The sequence below is a fragment of the Pagrus major genome, chromosome 2 (genome assembly GCF_040436345.1).
Source record: "Pagrus major chromosome 2, Pma_NU_1.0".
Taxonomy (NCBI): Eukaryota; Metazoa; Chordata; class Actinopteri; order Spariformes; family Sparidae; genus Pagrus; species Pagrus major.
The window spans coordinates 36,403,769-36,424,283 of record NC_133216.1 but is presented as its reverse complement, the minus strand read 5'-3'; the positions used below and the strand labels follow the sequence as shown (position 1 = coordinate 36,424,283).

The 20,515-nt window shown below is 42.3% G+C and overlaps 1 protein-coding gene across 1 annotated transcript; it reads left to right on the top strand.

Moving 5' to 3' along the window:
• Positions 1-2,356: 2,356 nt before the first annotated feature.
• LOC140992034 (uncharacterized) lies at positions 2,357-10,396 on the top strand. The gene is made up of 3 exons (XM_073462255.1): positions 2,357-2,950; positions 2,981-3,694; positions 4,628-10,396. The coding sequence occupies exons 1-3, from the start codon at positions 2,357-2,359 to the stop codon at positions 10,394-10,396; spliced, it is 7,077 nt and encodes a 2,358-aa protein (XP_073318356.1).
• The last annotated feature ends 10,119 nt before the right edge of the window (positions 10,397-20,515 follow it).

Below are 20,515 nucleotides of genomic sequence, written 5' to 3'. Positions count from 1 at the left end.
TACCGCAACCCTGTGCGACAATGGCCAAAGTCGTCTCTGACGGGACGACAGCACAAGTTGGTCATTCCGCGCCAACTCCCTGACGAGAAGGTAAAATAATGATAATAACAACAACAGCGCTTGTAATAATTAGTGCATTTCATTCAATAACAGTCCAATTTTTTTCCCAGTTCGTTCTTCTTGTAGGAGATTCCCATCTGCGTGCTATCGCAGATGGCTTTGTCCCGATGCCAGAGGGGTCCCTCTCCTTTGGCATCATGTCGACGCCCGGGGGCTGTGCGAGGGAGCTGAGGACCGAGTTGCTGCATGCTGCTGTTCCTCGGTCTCCTGACGCAGTCCTGGTGTTGGCACCTAGCAACAACCTCACATCCAGCAGGACCATCGACGAGGCAGGGGCAGACTTCGCTAAGCTCCTGCACGCTGCCTGCGATCGATGGTCTAACGTAGGTTTTTTTCTATTGTATGTATTGATATATTACCATAGTTAATGTAGTTGTATGAACTGTTGCAGAATAATGTATATTTATATTATTAGTTATGGCATTTTCAGACAAAATGTATTTGTTATTAACAACCACTTTGCTCTACAGGTGTGTGTCGCAGACTTCCCACCTCGTTTGGCCGCTGAAGTCCTTCAGCAAGACTTCATGCGTCAAGAGTTCCGCCGTGTGGCAGCACGTATGGGTAAGCTTTAAAAAGACTAGTTTGACCACAGTTCCATGTATGATGCACGATATGTTGTTAGGCAGACTGTTTGGATGAATATTATAATTTCCATAATCATTCCTTTAAAATGTAGATATTACATAGAGAGATATTACAATAATGTTTGTTATTTTTCTGTTTTAGGTGTCAGGTACTTCCCTACAGCTGAGCATTTCCCGATGAACCGCCGTGAGCTGTGGAGCAGAGATGGTGTAAGTAGAACACATAGTGTCATCTACACTTTCTCTGTAGTTGAATGACAAGTTTATTGCAGCTCCATATCATTTAATCTGTTTCATTTTTGTTATTTTCACAGGTTCACCTCAGCGATAGTGACGGCATGCCCATTCTAGCTGAGCTGCTGTGGACGGCTGCGTTCGAGCAACTGCAGCCTCCAACACCAAAGCTACTGGTCGCTCCCAGAACATCGCCGCCTCGTAGGCACGTCGTCCCAAAGGTGGTCGTCACGGGACAGGTCACCGTACCTCGTCCATCAGACCCCTTTGGGTGGACAGCTGTTGGCAAGGGCGGGAAGGTAATTGATTACACATTGTAACACTGTGGTTGATGTAATTTTGATCAGCTGACCTCTGTAATGGTTGACGGGGTGTTTAATACAAAATATCTTATTTTGTCATTACAGAGGAGAGCACCTGAGGAACTTGAGCAGTCCTCTGGTGCAGAGAGGGTGGTTCAGCAGCAGGTATGCTACGATCAATTCACCTGGACGGTTTTTGACATGATTGTTGAGTAGATGATGGCGTTTTGACAGAGTAGTTGTTCTCTATATGTATCTCACAGGTTGACGCAAGTGCACTGCAGCACTGTTTCATCCAGCCAAACCCTGTTTGGTTCAGCAGTTCAGTGTTGGCTGCGATGGATGCTGCTGTTCCATCCCATCTTCCTAGCCCTGAATCAACTGCTGTTCCACGAAGCTCAAAGGTAAAGTGCATGCAAGTTGTTTCTCTTGGTTTGTTGAAGTCTGTTTAGTATCTCCTTTTTGCTGATACACTCACAACAACATGCAAAACTTCACAATATGTTCCACAATGACTTTTGCTCAAATATGGCTTAATAAAGTGTATTTTGTTTTTCTTCCATTAGCGTCCAAAAGTGGAACATCGTCGGACTTCTGCAAGCCAGAAGGTTTGTCTTGATTTTATTCAATATTTCAGTTATTGTGACTTTTTTTTGGTGCGTGTCTGCAGTATTACGGCAATAATTGGATAATCATTGTAAAAAATCTTCTCTAGGTCCCGGCGAGAGCTTTGCCCGTGGTGAAACGTGTGCCACCGCCTGCAACTGCTCATGTGAAAGTGGACGCCAGGGGGGAGGTTAGTACAGTTTGTGCAAAATGTGTGTCTAGGACCTTTTTATAATAATGGTAGTACAGTTTATTTGTCCAGATCATTTAATGTTTTTTTTTTTTTTCTAGGTCGCCACCGCCGTCGCCGCCGCTGCCACCGTCGTCGCTGCGCCGGGGGGGGACCTTCAGCCTGTCGTCGATCTTGGTGTCTCGCCGACACCAAGGTCCAACAAAGGTAAGTGTGATGCTAACCCCGTTTCTTGCAGGTGTGCAGAGTCCCTGCAGTCTGTTGTTGCTGGTATTTATGTCAGAAGTGCACCAGTCACTTATGACATAAATACACCCATGGCATGTGGTGTTGCAGCAGTTATGAAACATGTAATTTCTCCAGTGTGTACGTGGAAAGGGACAGATATTGATAGCATAGGCGTAGAAGGTGGCAAACTGGCCAGTTACATTGAAGCTAGGCAGAAGAGCGGTGCTAAACAGGAGTTGTGCAAGTTGATTGAACAGCACAATGTGTTTGGCAGGCAGTGGCAGGTAGCTATTCCTCCTCCAGCACGTAGTGATTTTAATTGGCTGGAGGAGGACACCGTGATGTACGAGAAGCTACAAGAGCATTTGTTTAACCACGGCACGTGTCTGTTGAACCTCGGGGGTGCGGTTAGTGCCATTGTTCTGCATAATGAGTACTTTGTGGTTGTTGATTGTGGCACGCGTGATGCATCTGGGATGGCGTCTAGTATCGGCACATCTGTGGCTGTGTTCAACACGTGCCTGAATGACTTGATGCTTCACATCAGTCATTTGAAGGAGTCTTTAGGTGCGAAGTGGTATGCCGTCCATGGCATTTCTGTCGTGTTGTGTCCAGTTGATGGCGACAGGGAGAGTGCTACATTGTTTGCAGGCGAGACTGTTGATGTTGGTGTTGCAGCAGAGGTCCAGGATAGCATTTCAGTAAGGCCAGAGATCGACGTAAGTTCCATCAGGGGAACTTTTCATCAAGGGGACGATCGGTTCGAACACGGAGGGCTCCAGTGTATGGCTGTAAGTTTGGTAGCTTTAGCCAAACACAGCATCGATTCTGTGTTTTCGTGGCAGTCTGGTGATCTGGATAAGGTTGTAGAGTTAGGGGATGAGCTCTACACGTCGTTGCGGGAAAGTAATTCCATCAGTGGGAGGTCTGAACTGCTGTCTGTTCCAGATTTGCCCAAAGAGTCAATTATTGATGGACAGAAATTTCAGTTTGAGTACGGTGACTACGTTTCTGGTGACGTTGATGTGGTTGACGGACAGCTTATTGATGCAGGCGTGTACACCACTCTCAGGAATGGTTTGAGAAAGATGTGTAGTAAATATGACACATGCTTTCTGACTGTGAGTGGCACCACGTGTGCTATCATTGGTCGAGATGGGCAGTATGCCGTAGTTGATTCCCACGCACGCGATGCAGATGGCATGGTAGATGAGAACGGGTTAAGCGTTGTTGTGTATTTTAGTTCCCTTGACCGCGTGTTTGACCACATGTGCAAATTTGCCACCGCAATGAACGCTCCAAAGCCGTTTGAGATTGCCGGTGTTTGTGTCACTCACAAAAGTCAAAGTGTAAATGAGGAAAGCAGAGTGGTTGACTTTGGTTGTAGCTTACCTCTTCAGCCAGCACTTAAAGTGTTGGCTGAACAGGTAACACTTGACAGCAACGGTCAGAGAGGTGTGAAGCGCAAGATTTCAGTGGGTAATAGTGGATCGAAAAAGTTGAAAAGCAGGGACGTTAATGTGGTTAATTCAGACGTTGTATTTGTCAGCGATGTGACAAGTAAAAGTCTTGAGTTTAATCCGCTGCGTAGTGAGGTTGCACAAGCTTTGTGCAAACAGTTGAACGTAGAGTCGGAGAAACTTGATCTGGTATCGACAGAGGTCGGTGCATTAGGGGCTCCTTGTAAGAACGAGCAAATAGTTGGTGATGGTAATTGTTTCTTTAGAGCGGTTAGTCAAGCTGTGTGTGGCACACAGAAGAATCATAGAAAAATTAGATTAGCTGTGTGTAAGCAATTACGTGCCAATCCTCAAGCATATACTTTGCGTCCTGAGTTTTCCTCGATGGCAGAGTATCTCAGTAGATCGAGAATGCGCTATCTTGGTAGTTGGGCCACTGAGGTAGAGATTGAAGCAGCAGCAGATTGTTTAGGAGTAAATATTTTCACGTTTTGTGGGGATCGCTGGCTTGAGTACAGTTGTAAGAATAAGCAGTTGTCCAATCAGGCAGTGTATTTAGAGAATTGTAACGGTAACCATTATGAGACTGTTGTTTGTGTCATGCAGCCTCAGATGCAGACTTGTTATAGGTACTGCAAAGTGAGCGCGTCTTGTTATGGAGGGTACAATTTTAGACAGCAAAGTAGAGAGAGTAGTGTTTGTGCTGAGAGTTTAAGTCCAGTTGTAGCTTCAGGTTGTGTAGCTGAAGAAGTTATCAATATTGAAGATAATGGTCTAGAACAGCAGGATAGTACTGTGTCTACGCAAGAGCAGACTTCATTTACATTTAAGTCAACTAATGTTAATTCTTCTAAGTATTTGAAAAGTAAAAAGAACTTAAAAGGAAAAAAAAAATACCAGGAAAATGATTTGCATAGGGAGAAAGTCAAGGAAATTGGTAAACAGAAATATAAGACAAATGTGTTTCATCGGATGAAAGTCATTGAAATCAATAAAAGGAAATATCAGGAAAATGTAGTGTATAAGCATAAACTTATTGAAATGATTAAAAAGAAATATAGGGATAACGTAGTGTATAAGCATAAACTTATTGAAATGATTAAAAAGAAATATAAGGAAAATGTAGTGTATAAGCATAAACTTATTGAAATGATTAAAAAGAAATATAAGGAAAATGTAGTGTATAAGCATAAAGTTATTGAAATGATTAAAAGAAAATATAAGGAAAATGTGGTATATAAGCATAAAGTTAAGGAGATGAGTAAAAGGAAATATAGGGACAGTGAAGTGCACAGGCAGCATGTAAAAGCCATGAGCAAAAGCAAGTATCATGGAAGTCTGGAGCATAAGAAGTGTGTAATAACAGCAACCAAATTGAAGAGGGAAAAAAATAAAGAAAAGGCAGAGCAGTTTGATTATGTTACAGAACAGTTTTGGGAAAAAGTTAAAGATGGGCCAGATTTTGTGTGCTGCGTATGCCACAGAGGGTTGTTTAAGAATCAGGTTTTGAAATGTAAAAGAGATTATTATACTAAAATGAAAGAAATAAGTTTAATAGCAGATAAATGTATTAGTGAAAAGTATTTACATAAATGTAATGAAGACTGCGTATTGCCGTGCAAATGGTTGGATACAGCTAGAGGTCAGTTGTGGATTTGTAACACGTGTCATTGTAAGATTAGTAAAGGTGTAATGCCACCTGAATGTGCATTGAACAATTTGGCAGTTTGTCCCATTCCACCAGAATTGGCGTGTTTGAATAGTTTAGAGCAACATTTGATTGCGTTGCATATTCCATTTATGAAGATGTTGGCGTTGCCCAAAGGTGGGCAAAATGGAGTACATGGACCTGTAACGTGTGTTCCTGCAAATATTGTGCAGACGAGCAATTTGCTGCCACGTACAGACATGGAAGGATCTTTGTTGCCGGTAAAGTTGAAGCGGAAGCTTACATATAAAGGACATTATGAGTATCAGTTTGTTGATAGTGCGCGTGTAAGGCAGGCCTTGCAGTATTTAAAAGGGACCAATGTCCATTATAAAGATGTAGAGTTTAATGAAGCGTGGATAAACCAGTTTTGTAGGGAACCGGATACTGATTGTAATGGTGGTGGTGAAGCATCTGCAGATGTTGGGGAAGATGAGCTTCTGCATGATAGACAACAACATTGCATGTTCCAGGACACTTGTCTTATGCCTGTAGATATTGGTCAGGAAACACTGGATCAATATTTTGATGATATATTGAATTTGGCTCCAGCAGAAGGGAACTCTCCTGTCAGGTTGTTGTCGGATCATACAAATGAAGCAAAATGCTTCCCGGTGTTGTTTCCTAGTGGACTTGGTACATATCGTGATAGTAGACAGCATCGTTTGACTTTGTCGCGTTATTTTAATAACAGGATTTTACATGCTGATGGTAGATTTGCACAAAATGTTGAATACATCTTTTTTGCTCAGTACTTATCTGAGGTAGAACAGGTTGTGTCAAATGTATCAATAGCATTGCGGAAGGGTAAAGGAGGTGCTAGATGTCAAAAAGTTAGCAGAAATGTATTGAATGACGAAGAATCTTTGAAAAAGTTGTTGCAGTTTGATGATGGGTTTCGTTTTCTTAAACCTATTCGAGGTACCCCATCTTTTTGGCAGGGAGCCCAGCGTGATTTGTTGGCTTGTGTTCGTCAGCTGGGTGTCCCCACCTGGTTTTGTTCGTTTTCTTCAGCTGACATGCGGTGGAAAAATCTCCTCAATAGTATTTTGAAGCAGGCAGGTAGAACAGAGACAGCTGAAGAGTTAGAATGGGCAGATAGGTGTCAACTTTTGCGTGGCAATCCGGTCACTGCAGCCACAATGTTTGATTTTCGCTGGCATTGTTTTTTGAGAGAGGTGCTCATGTCTCCATCTAATCCTATTGGCAAAATAAAGGATTATTTTTATAGGGTGGAATTCCAGCAGCGTGGATCACCACATGTTCACTGCCTCTTTTGGATAGAGAATGCCCCAATAATTGATAAAAACACAGATGAAGAGGTAGTTCAATTTATTGATCAGTATGTTACATGTGAATTACCAGCACAGGATGAAACATTATTGGACATTGTTACATCTGTGCAACAACATTCAAAACGACATTCAAAATCTTGTAAAAAGAATAAAACTGTTTGTCGTTTCAATTTTCCTAAGCCGCCGTCCGCAAAAACTTTTATTTCACGTGAAGTCTGTGAAGAGGACGGCAAAAACTCTTGTAAATGTAAGGTAGATGAAGCACATACATTGGACAGCTGTGCATGCAAAAATGAGGGGCAGAAAAAACCAGAGATCATGAAAAAAGAGATTGCAGTCGCCATTATGACAAAAATTAAAACAGCTCTTTCGGATGAGAATGCCAGTTTTGATAGTGTGGAACAGTTGTTTAGACATTTAGGATTAAATCAAACCCTTTTTGAGGCTGCGTACAATCGTGTTGGCAGGAAGACGCATGTTGTTTTGAAGAGGCAGGCCAACGAGGTTTGGATCAATCAGTATAGCAAACCACTTTTAAAATGCTGGAATGCTAATATTGACATCCAATATGTCGTTGATGCTTATGCTTGTGTCGTGTACATTATTTCTTACATCTCCAAGGCAGAAAAGGAGATGGGGTTGTTGTTAGGAAATGCTCAGAGGGAAGCAGCTAAAGAGGGTAATAGTAGTGCTAAAGATGCATTGAAAAATTTAGGAAGTGTGTATTTACACAACAGGGATGTTTGTGCTCAAGAGGCAGTGTATAGATTGACAAACATGCATCTTAAGGAGTGCTCTAGGAAAGTTGTGTTTGTGCCGGTAGGGGAGAACACAGTTAGAATGAGTTTGCCTTTAAGTGTGTTAAAACAAAAGGCATCATCACATGATCTTACCGATGAAGATATGTGGATGAGGAACACTGTTGACAGGTACAAGAATAGGCCGAAGGATGGTACATTTAATGACATGTGTTTGGCAACATTTGCATCAGAGTATCGTGTTTTGAGTAAAAATGAAACGTGTGTCAATAGGGTAAAATTAAACAATAATTGTGGTTTTGTTGTGAAAAGAACACGTACGCAGCCTGCCGTTGTTCGTTACGTGCGCTTTTCGGAGACTAAGAACCCGGAATTGTTCCATCAGAGCATTTTGCAGTTGTTCCTGCCGTATTGTAAAGACGGCCAGCTCAAACCGGCAGGGTTTGAGACGTTTGAGCAGTTTTATAGTCATGGTCGTGTGAGATTAGGTGATAAATCGCTACATTCGGTTAAAGCGGTTGTCGATCGGAATAGATGCAAATTTGAAAGAGATGCAAACAAGTTGGATGATATCCAAAATTCAATCAGTAGTGAGGGTGTTGTGGAAGATGCCTGGTGCGAGCTGTGCCCAGAGCAGGAGTTGGAGCGTTTAGAGTGTATAGAGGAACGTAGAGAGAACGAGCAGATAGTGGACGAACATGTAGATGGCATTCCAGATTTAACGATAAACGGTAAAGATGTTGCACATTTAGAAAAGAGGAACAATGTCCTCTGCAGACGTGACGGTTTGGCTTTAGTTAGGTCTCTGAATGACACACAGATGTGTATTTTTTATCAGATTAGGCAGTGGTGCTTAGAGAGGGTAAATGGAGCAAAGCCAAATCCGATACATGTGTTTATTACAGGTGGTGCGGGGACAGGTAAGAGCCATTTGATCAGGGCTGTACAATACGAGGCAATGAGGTTGTTGTCGAGAGCGTGTCACGATCCGGACGACATTTGCGTTCTACTAACAGCTCCGACGGGGATAGCGGCGCACAACATAAATGCGGCTACAATTCACAGTGCATTTAGCATTGGTAAAGATGTACGCTTACCTTACACTCCATTGGGTGAGGAGAAGCTGAATTCTTTACGTGCTAAATACAGTAGCTTGCAGCTTTTGATAATAGATGAAATCTCCATGGTCGATCACAAACTATTGGCTTATATCCATGGAAGATTAAGACAAATTAAGCAATGTGGTGACTATTCCCCGTTTGGAAATGTTAGTGTAATTGCAGTTGGAGATTTTTATCAGTTGCCTCCAGTGAAAGGGAGAGCTCTGTATTTAGACGACGAAGGTGTTAATTTGTGGTCTCAGTTGTTTAAGGTCGCAGAATTGAAAACTGTTGTTCGTCAAAAAGATAAGGTATTTGCAGACTTGTTGAACAGAGTTAGAACTCGTTCAAAAGGTACCCCGATGTTGGAGAGTGACATAGAAATGTTAAAACGTTGTGAAACTGGTGAAGTCAGGTCAGATTTGCACATATTTCCGACAAATAGACAAGTAAATGAGCATAATGTAAAGCAGTTGTTTGAAAGTTGTGTGGACTATGTTAGGATAGAGGCTCTGGATTATGTTAATAGTAAGAAAACAGGCAAGCTGGAGTTGATAAGTGGACATCATTCCAGAGCATACGACACATGTCTGGATGAGACACTGCTATTAGGGAAAGATGCCCGTGTAATGTTGTTTAAAAACTTGGATGTAGCAGACGGTCTAGTTAATGGAGTATGTGGCACTGTGACACACATAGTTTATCCAGAGAATGAGGAAAGGCGGTTTCCTCAGATGGTGTATGTGAAATTTGATGACGATAGGGTAGGCATACAGAAGAGGAAGCGTTGTGCATTTGCCGATGCAGTAGAAATGGGTTCCACGGGCATTGAACCAGAAGAAGACAGAGCAACTACGAAAGGTGGAATGCGAAGGCAATTTCCACTGAAGCTTGCCTGGGCTTGTACTGTCCACAAAGTACAAGGCATTACAGTAGATAAAGCGGTAGTGTCGCTTGAAAAGATTTTTGCAGCTGGACAGGCGTATGTAGCTCTAAGTCGGGTTAGAAATTTGTCAGGGTTAGTGATTAGGGACTTTAAGGAGAAAGCCATCTATTGTAAGGATAAAATTAAAGAAGCAATTGAACAGATGCCTCCCTTCATGGTCACCAACATTACAAGGCACATATTCAATACGCAGACCTTTACTGTGTTTTTGATGAACGTGCAAAATTTGACACAACATGTATCTGATTTGGCATTGTGTACACAGCATTTGCAGCTTAACTGCATTGCTGTTACAGAAACATGGCTGCCTGCAGTTTCCTCATTTGAAACTGTAAAGATGGATGGTTATGTCTTTCATAATCAGTCAAGGAATTTGTCCTACAGTAGCAGCAACCCAATATTGACAGAAATTCAAGGCCAACAACATGGTGGAGTTGGCCTTTATAGTGCAGACAATTTGGCATGTAATGTTCTCCAGGTACCAAATGTAAATTTAGAATGTTTGGTTTACCACTGCACTACATACAGCATATTGATGGCAGTAATTTACAGACCACCATCTTATCCCATGAACTTGTTTAAACCAAATTTAGGCAAATTACTTGATTGGCTAAATCCACAAAGTGACACAATTGCAGTCATGGGAGATTTCAATGACGACATTTTGAAATCATCGTCAGTCGCCAAATTCATGACAAACAAAGGGTTTGTTCAATTTGTGAAACAACCAACAACAGAAAACGGCACACTAATTGATCATGTGTATGTGAAAACAACACATTATATTGTTGAATCATTAGTGGTGCCAACGTATTTCAGTGACCATGAGGGGATCATGTGTTCTTTTACATCTATGACCTAGAAGAACAGTTAGGGAGAAACCAGAAATAGCAGTAGTAAAACATATATATATATATATATATTTATTTATTTATTTATTTATTAGGAGTTATATGTTGTGTGTTTTAATATATATTAAAAAAAAAAAAAGTTCTTCATAATGTTTAGTTATTTATAAATGCATGTTTCCTTAGGAGTTTTGTGTAGTTCTATATAGTGTGTTCAATATAAAAAATTTTTAAAAAACACAAAAAAACGGTTCGATATAAAAAGGGTTTCGTTTCCTGCATTACAACAGCATTTTAAACTAAAACATGTTTTGACAAATAGTAATAATAATTGTAATCACTGATCTCAATGATACACATTTGGAGTTCTATAAGGCAAACATTTTATAGAAAACGTTTAAGCTCATATATAGCACTTACTATATTGCAGGAATTGCATAATATCAATTGCTGCCAGTCATATGCTGTTGCTAATGCAGGTTTTGCTTTACCTTTCATGTAGGCTCAAAAAGCAAAAGGCACTGGTAATGGTACTCCTGGTTTACTGGGACGGGGTTCGATTCCCTGCGGTGTCTTGCTGATTGTTTTGGTATTTACATGAAAGGCAATATTTTACTCAATGAAATGTATAATAAGTGTTACTAAACTGTATAACAGAAAATGAACATCAAATTACCCCTTACATTACCACAAAAAAACATCATTCAAACATAATCATGATGAAATTTTATTTAACAGCTTTTAATACTGTGAACAGTGTTTGTAACTAGTGGTGAACTTGCATAACTGCAGTGAAAATACAAAGACACTGAAAATTATAATAATCATCTTGTCACGACCTATGGCTGCAGTGTCTGTGTTGTGTTTTTTGTGCTTGTGTGTTGTGTTTGCTTGCAGAGGTGCACTGTAAGGCTGGGCAGTTTACAATCTCAGGTAGCATCACACTCATCATCAGCGCCTGCTTAAAAGCCCTGATTCTCACTGTAGCTGCTGTCAGAGGATTTTGTGAACGACACACGGTATAGGGCCGCGTCAATAGTGTTTTCTAGGCTTACTCTAGTCCACCTGTGTTTTCCAGTACAACGATGAACTGTGCCTTGCTTTGTGTACAGTCTCCATCTGAGCGCCGACCAACGTGTGACTCTGCTCCAGCGTACCGATACCTCAGCACCTCTGCAACACTCAACCTGTCTTGCAGTCCTACGAGCAGCTAGACACCACACAGCTCTCCAGCAGCATCGACCTCAAACCATCATCAGCTGTGAATTCAGTTGTATTCAAATAAAGAACCTTTTCCTCCTGCTCCAGACTTGTGTCCACTTTTGGCTTCAACCAGGTTCTATCAAGTTTGCTCCGTCCAGAAACAACAGAGCTATGTAGGCTTGGAGGTCTACCATGTCCAATGCTCAACGTGCTAAATGTAAAATCAAAAATGAAAATGAAACTGTTCTTTCATCATTTAGCAATAAAAGCGCCACCTATTGGCCGATTTGCACGGGATTTTGCAGAAACCATCATCGGGCCATGGAAGACAATCAGCAAAAGTTTTATGGTAATGGGACTATATTTGGTAAAGATATGCAAGACTGTCTGTTTGACCACAATGTGCAGGAAATTGTTGTTTTATATTTTGGGCATTCTTTAGACTATCACAATTCTTTTAATAACTTTTTGTCAGGAGGGTCCACAGATGCTCCGTGCAAAGTTTGGTGCAAATTGGAGAAATTGCCTGGGAGGAGTTCGAAAAAGTAGGTTTGCGACATTTGGCGAATTTGCGAATGGAAATTCAGTGCGAACGTGGGCGTGGCCTACATCACACGGTTCGGCTGTATTCAGGGAACATATAGATATAATGTTTAACGATGTGCACCATATTATGTGGGAGTAATTAGCAAAAAACGTTTTTTCTTGATAATAGCGCCACCTGCTGGTCATTTTTGGTGTGTGAGTTACAGGGGCCGGTCTATACCACCCCTATGAATTTCATATCCATAAGTGTTATGGTGTGGGCACAGTGCCAAATCTAAAAAGAAACTGCCACCAGAGCGCCACCTAGTGTCAGATCGGTAACCCCTTTGTCAGCTATCCTCAGGAGGGCATTGGCAATGAGTGTACCAAGTTTTGTGTTAATCCGACCAACCGATGTTGAGATATAAAATACTTCAATTTAAATAGCGCCACCTAGTGGTCATGGGCCAAGATTTTGCACAGAGCCTTAGGGGCTCATGGGGAAGTAGTATCCTGAGTTTCACGTCATTTGGACGCACCAATGTGGAGATATGCAACACTTCCTGTTGTGACCCGAATCCACAGGAAGTTGTTATTTAATAACTTGAGTATTCTTTGGCGTGTCAAAATTCTTTTAATAACTTTTTGTCAGGATCGTCCACAGATGCTGTGTGCAAAGTTTCGTGCAAATCGGTGAAATTGCCTGGGAGGAGTTCGAAAAAGTAGGTTTTCGACATTTTGCGAGCTAGCGAAAAAAAACGGTAGGCGGAAATGGGCGTGGCCTATATCAGGAGATTCAGCACAATTCACTGAACGCGTGGATATAAGGTTTTTGAACGTGCGACAAAGTATGTGGGAGTTATTAGGCAAAACACACTTTCCTTGATTGTAGCGCCACCTAGTGGTGAAAATTCACAACGACAACAGATTATAAAATTTTTCGCCAGGTCTGATCTATATTCCAAGTTTGGTGAGTTTTGGGGTATGTTCAGGCAGTGAAAAATGCGATCATTTCGTCAGAAGAAAAAAAAAAAAAAAAATAATAATCACTACAATTACAATAGGGACCTCGCAGGTTCCCTGCTCGGGCCCTAATTAAAGCTGCAAGCAGCGATGAACGGGCCCTCGCAGTCCACGTGGGTCGGGGCGTGCTGCTGTCAGGGCGTGCTCCTTACCCGGACCCATTGCCCCGTTATTGTGCGCGCATGTCTTAACTGATAGCCAAAAACGGTTTTGTGTTGATAATAGCGCCACCTGCTGGTCATTTTTGGTGTGTGAGTTACAGATGCCAGTCTATACCACCCCAATCAGTTTCATATCCATAAGTGTTATGGTGTGGGCACAGTGCCAATTATAAAATGAAACTGCCACCAGAGCGCCACCTAGTGTCAGATCGGTAACACCTTCATCAGCTGTCCTCAGGAGGCCATTGGCAATGAGTGTACCAAGTTTTGTGTTAATCCGACCAACCGATGTCGAGATATTAAATACTTCAATTTAAAGAGCGCCACCTAGTGGTCATCGGCCAAAATTTAGCACAGAGCCTTAGAGCATCATGAGGAAGTAGGATCCTGAGATTGACGTCATTTGGACAAACCAATGTGGAGATATGCAACACTTCCTGTTTGGAACGAAATCTGCAGGAAGTTGTTATTTAATAACTTGAGTATTTTTTGGAATATCAAAATTCTTTTAATAACTTTTTGTCAGGAGGGTCCACAGATGCTGTGTGCAAAGTTTGGTGCAAATTGGTGAAATTGCCTGGGAGGAGTTCGAAAAAGTAGGTTTTCGACATTTCGCGAGCTAGCATAAAAACGGTAGGCGGAAATGGGCGTGGCCTATATCAGGAGATTCAGCACAATTCACTGAACGCGTGGATACAAGGTTTTTGAATGTGCGACAAAGTATGTGGGAGTTATTAGCCAAAACGCACTTTCCTTATTACAGCGCCACCTAGCGGTGAAAATCCACAACGACAACAGATTATAAAATTTTTCGCCAGGTTTGATCTATATTCCAAGTTTGGTGACTTTTGGGGTATGTTCAGGCAGTGAAAAATGCGATCATTTTGGCCGAAAAATAATAATAATAATAATCATTCGAAAAACAATAGGGTCCTCGCAGGTTCCCTGCTCGGGCCCTAATAATAATCATTGCAATTACAATAGGGACCTCGCAGGTTCCCTGCTCGGGCCCTAATTAAAGCTGCAAGCAGCGATGAACGGGCCCTCGCAGTCCACGCGGGTCGGGGCGTGCTGCTGTCGGGGCGTGCTCCTTACCCGGACCCATTGCCCCGTTATTGTGCGCGCATGTCTTAACTGATAGCCAAAAACGGTTTTGTGTTGATAATAGCGCCACCTGCTGGTGGTTTTTGGTGTGTGAGTTACAGATGCCAGTCTATACCACCCCAATCAGTTTCATATCCATAAGTGTTATGGTGTGGGCACAGTGCCACTTATGAAATGAAACTGCCACCAGAGCGCCACCTATTGTGAGATCGGTAACACCTTCGTCAGCTGTCCTCAGGAGGCCATTGGCAATGAGTGTACCAAGTTTTGTGTTAATCCGACCAACCAATGTCTTGATATAAAATACTTCAATTTAAATAGCGCCACCTAGTGGTCATGGGCCAAGATTTTGCACAGAGCCTTAGAGGCTCATGGGGAAGTAGTATCCTGAGATTCACATCATTTGGACACACCAATGTGGAGATATGCAACACTTCCTGTTTTGACTCGAATCCACAGGAAGTTGTTATTTAATAACTTGAGTATTCTTTGGCATATCAAAATTCTTTTAATAACTTTTTGTCCAAAGGGTCCACAGATGCTGTGTGCAAAGTTTTGTGCAAATTGGTGAAATTGCCTGGGAGGAGTTCGAAAAAGTAGGTTTGCGACATTTCGCGAGCTAGCGAAAAAAAACGCCAGCGCAAATGGGCGTGGCCTCTATCAGGAGATTCAGCAGAATTCACAGAACGCGTGGATATAAGGTTTTTGAATGTGCGACAAAGTATATGGGAGTTATTAGCCAAAACACACTTTCCTTGATTGTAGCGCCACCTAGTGGTGAAAATTCTGAACGACAACAGATTATAAAATTTTTCGCCAGGTCTGATCTATATTCCAAGTTTGTTGACTTTTGGGGTATGTTCAGGCAGTGAAAAATGCGATCATTACGGACAAAGGAAAATAATAATAATAATAATAATAATTAAAGCTGCAAGCAGCGATGAACGGGCCCTCGCAGTCCACGCGCGTCTTGGCGTGCTGCTGTCGCGGCATGCTGCCGTCGTCACGTGCTGCTGTCGGGACATGCTGCTGTCATTACGTGCTGCTGTCGAGGCATCCTGCTATCGGGCTTTGTTCATGCAACAACTTCTGTTGAGGAATCAAAACTGAAGGCAGTGAAGCTGTCATTTCGTCATTTAGCAATAAAAGCGCCACCTATTGGTCGATTTGCACGAAATTTTGTAGAAATGCTCATCGTGCCATGGAACACAATTGCCAAAAGTTTTGTGTTAATCGGACTCTATTTCATCAAGATACACAAGAATGTCTGTTTGACCACAATGTGCAGGAAATTGTTGTTTTATATTTTGGGCGTTCTGTGGACTAGCACATTTCTTTTAATAACTTTTTGTCAGGAGGGTCCACAGATGCTGTGTGCAAAGTTTGGTGCAAATCGGAGAAATTGCCTGGGAGGAGTTCGAAAAAGTAGGTTTGCAACATTTGGCGAATTTGCGAATGGAAATTCAGTGCGAACGTGGGCGTGGCCTACATCACACGGTTCGGCTGTATTCAGGGAACATACAGATATAATGTTTAACAATGTGCACCATATTATGTGGGAGTAATTAGCAAAAAACGTTTTTTCTTGATAATAGCGCCACCTGCTGGTGATTTTTGGTGTGTGAGTTACAGATGCCAGTCTATACCACCCCAATCAGTTTCATATCCATAAGTGTTATGGTGTGGGCACAGTGCCAATTATAAAATGAAACTGCCACCAGAGCGCCACCTAGTGTCAGATCGGTAACACCTTCGTCAGTTGTCCTCAGGAGGGCATTGGCAAAGACTGTAACAAGTTTCGTGTTAATCCGACCAACCGATGTTGAGATATAAAATACTTCAATTAAAAGAGCGCCACCTAGTGGTCATGGGCCAACATTTTGCACAGAGCCTTAGGGGCTCATGAGGAAGTAGTATCCTGAGTTTCAAGTCATTTGGAAACACCAATGTGGAGATATGCAACACTTCCTGTTTTGACCCGAATCCACAGGAAGTTGTTATTTAATAACTTGAGTGTGCTTTGGTGTATCAAAATTCTTTTAATAACTTTTTGTCAGGAGGGTCCACAGATGCTGTGTGCAAAGTTTGGTGCAAATCGGTGACATTGCCCGGGAGGAGTTCGAAAAAGTAGGTTTTCGACATTTCGTGAGCTAGCGAAAAAAAATGGTAGGCGCAAATGGGCGTGGCCTATATCAGGAGATTCAGCACAAATCACTGAACGCGTGGATATAAGGTTTTTGAATGTGTGACAAAGTATGTGGGAGTTATTAGCCAAAACGCACTTTCCTTAATAATAGCGCCGCCTAGTGGTGGAAATTCACAACGACAACAGATTATAAAATTTTTCGCCAGGTGTGACATATATTCCAAGTTTGGTGAGTTTTGGGGTATGTTCAGGCAGTGAAAAATGCGATCATTTTGGACAAAGAAAAATAAAAAAAAAAATAATAAGAATCACTACAAAAACAATAGGGTCCTTGCAGTTTCACTGCTCGGGCCCTAATAATTAAAGCTGCAAGCAGCGATGAACGGGCCCTCGCAGTCCACGCGGGTCGGGGCGTGCTGCCGTCGGGGCGTGCTGCTGTCGGGGCATGCTGCTGTCGGGGCATGTTGCTGTCGTGACATGCTGCTGTCGGGGCTTCAACGTGCAACAACTTCCATTGAGGAAATGACAGTGAAGGGAGTGAAGCTGTCATTTCGTCATTTAGCAATAAAAGCGCTACCTATTGGTCGATTTGCACGAAATTTTGTAGAAATGCTCATCATCCCATGGAACACAATTGCCAAAAGTTTTGTGTTAATCGGACTGTATTTCATCAAGATACACAAGAATGTCTGTTTAACCACAATGCGCAGGAAATTGTTGTTTTATATTTTGGGCGTTCTGTGGACTAGCACATTTTTTTTAATAACTTTTTGTCAGGAGGGTCCACAGATGCTGCGTGCAAAGTTTGGTGCAAATTGGAAAAATAGCCTGGGAGGAGTTCGAAAAAGTAGGTTTGCGACATTTGGCGAATTTGCGAATGGAAATTCAGTGCGAACGTGGGCGTGGCCTATATCACACGGTTCGGCTGTATTCAGGGAAGATATAGATATAATGTTTAACAATGTCCACCATATTATGTGGGAGTAATTAGCAAAAAACGTTTTTTCTTGATAATAGCGCCACCTGCTGGTCATTTTTGGTGTGTGAGTTACAGGGGCCAGTCTATACCACCCCAATCAGTTTCATATCCATAAGTGTTATGGTGTGGGCACAGTGCCAAATATAAAATGAAACTGCCACCAGAGCGCCACCTAGTGTCAGATCGGTAACCCCTTTGTCAGCTATCCTCAGGAGGGCATTGGCAATGAGTGTACCAAGTTTTGTGTTCATCCGACCAACCGATGTCGAGATATAAAATACTTCAATTTAAATAGCGCCACCTAGTGGTCGACGGCCAAAATTTCGCACAGAGCCTTTGGGGCTCATGAGCAAGTAGTATCCTGAGTTTGACGTCATTCGGACAGACCAATGTGGAGATATGCAACACTTCCTGTTTTGACCCAAATCTACAGGAAGTTGTTATTTAATAACTTGAGTATTGTTTGGAATAGCAAAATTCTTTTAATAACTTTTTGTCAGGAGCGTCCATTGATGCTGTGTGCAAAGTTTGGTGCAAATTGGTGAAATTGCCTGGGAGGAGTTCGAAAAAGTAGGTTTGCGACACTTCATGCGCTAGCGAAAAAAAACGGTAGGCGGAAATGGGCGTGGCCTATATCAGGAGATTCAGCAAGATTCACTGAACGCGTGGATATAAGGTTTTTGAATGTGCGACAAAGTATGTGGGAGTTATTAGGCAAAACACACTTTCCTTGATTATAGCGCCACCTAGTGGTGAAAGTTCACAATGACAACAGATTATAAAATTTTTCGCCAGGTCTGATCTATATTCCAAGTTTGGTGAGTTTTGGGGTATGTTCAGGCAGTGAAAAATGCGATCATTTGGGAAAAATAAAAATAAAAATAATAATAATCATTACAATTACAATAGGGTCCTCGCAGTTTCACTGCTCGGGCCCTAATTAAAGCTGCAAGCAGCGATGAACGGGCCCTCGCAGTCCACGTGGGTCGGGGCGTGCTGCTGTCAGGGCGTGCTCCTTACCCGGACCCATTGCCCCGTTATTGTGCGCGCATGTCTTAACTGATAGCCAAAAACGGTTTTGTGTTGATAATAGCGCCACCTGCTGGTCATTTTTGGTGTGTGAGTTACAGATGCCAGTCTATACCACCCCAATCAGTTTCATATCCATAAGTGTTATGGTGTGGGCACAGTGCCAATTATAAAATGAAACTGCCACCAGAGCGCCACCTAGTGTCAGATCGGTAACACCTTCATCAGCTGTCCTCAGGAGGCCATTGGCAATGAGTGTACCAAGTTTTGTGTTAATCCGACCAACCGATGTCGAGATATTAAATACTTCAATTTAAAGAGCGCCACCTAGTGGTCATCGGCCAAAATTTAGCACAGAGCCTTAGAGCATCATGAGGAAGTAGGATCCTGAGATTGACGTCATTTGGACAAACCAATGTGGAGATATGCAACACTTCCTGTTTGGAACGAAATCTGCAGGAAGTTGTTATTTAATAACTTGAGTATTTTTTGGAATATCAAAATTCTTTTAATAACTTTTTGTCAGGAGGGTCCACAGATGCTGTGTGCAAAGTTTGGTGCAAATTGGTGAAATTGCCTGGGAGGAGTTCGAAAAAGTAGGTTTTCGACATTTCGCGAGCTAGCATAAAAACGGTAGGCGGAAATGGGCGTGGCCTATATCAGGAGATTCAGCACAATTCACTGAACGCGTGGATACAAGGTTTTTGAATGTGCGACAAAGTATGTGGGAGTTATTAGCCAAAACGCACTTTCCTTATTACAGCGCCACCTAGCGGTGAAAATCCACAACGACAACAGATTATAAAATTTTTCGCCAGGTTTGATCTATATTCCAAGTTTGGTGACTTTTGGGGTATGTTCAGGCAGTGAAAAATGCGATCATTTTGGCCGAAAAATAATAATAATAATAATCATTCGAAAAACAATAGGGTCCTCGCAGGTTCCCTGCTCGGGCCCTAATAATAATAATAATAATAATCATTACAATTACAATAGGGTCCTCGCAGTTTCACTGCTCGGGCCCTAATTAAAGCTGCAAGCAGCGATGAACGGGCCCTCGCAGTCCACGCGGGTCGGGGCGTGCTGCTGTCGGGGCATGCTCCTTACCCGGACCCATTGCCCTGTTATTGTGCGCGCATGTCTTAACTGATAGCCAAAAACGGTTTTGTGTTGATAATAGCGCCACCTGCTGGTGGTTTTTGGTGTGTGAGTTACAGATGCCAGTCTATACCACCCCAATCAGTTTCATGTCCATAAGTGTTATGGTGTGGGCACAGTGCCAATTATAAAATGAAACTGCCACCAGAGCGCCACCTATTGTGAGATCGGTAACACCTTTGTCAGCTGTCCTCAGGAGGCCATTGGCAATGAGTGTACCAAGTTCTGTGTTAATCCGACCAACCAATGTCGAGATATAAAATACTTCAATTTAAATAGCGCCACCTAGTGGTCGTCGGCCAAAATTTAGCACAGAGCCTTTGGGGCTCATGAGCAAGTAGTATCCTGAGTTTCACGTCATTCGGACAAACCAATGTGGAGATATGCAACACTTCCTGTTTGGAACGAAATCTGCAGGAAGTAGTTATTTAATAACTTGAGTATTGTTTGGAATAGCAAAATTCTTTTAATAACTTTTTGTCAGGAGCATCCACAGATGCTGTGTGCAACGTTTGGCGCAAATGGGTGAAATTGCCTGGGAGGAGTTCGAAAAAGTAGGTTTACGACATTTGGCGAGCTAGCGAAAAAAATGGTAGGCAGAAATGGGCGTGGCCTATATCAGGAGATTCAGCAGAATTCACAGAACGGGTGGATATAAGGTTTTTGAATGTGCGACAAAGTATATGGGAGTTATTAGCCAAAACACACTGTCCTTGATTGTAGCGCCACCTAGTGGTGAAAATTCTGAACGACAACAGATTATAAAATTTTTCGCCAGGTCTGATCTATATTCCAAGTTTGGTGA

Coding starts and splice junctions, on each gene's coding strand:
- LOC140992034 (XM_073462255.1), top strand. CDS start 2,357: ATGGCATGTGGTGTTGCAGCAGTTATGAAACATGTAATTTCTCCAGTG. Junction 2,951..2,980: donor ATGTTGGTGTTGCAGCAGAG/GTCCAGGATAGC, acceptor GTAAGGCCAGAG/ATCGACGTAAGTTCCATCAG. Junction 3,695..4,627: donor TTAAAGTGTTGGCTGAACAG/GTAACACTTGAC, acceptor AAAAAATACCAG/GAAAATGATTTGCATAGGGA.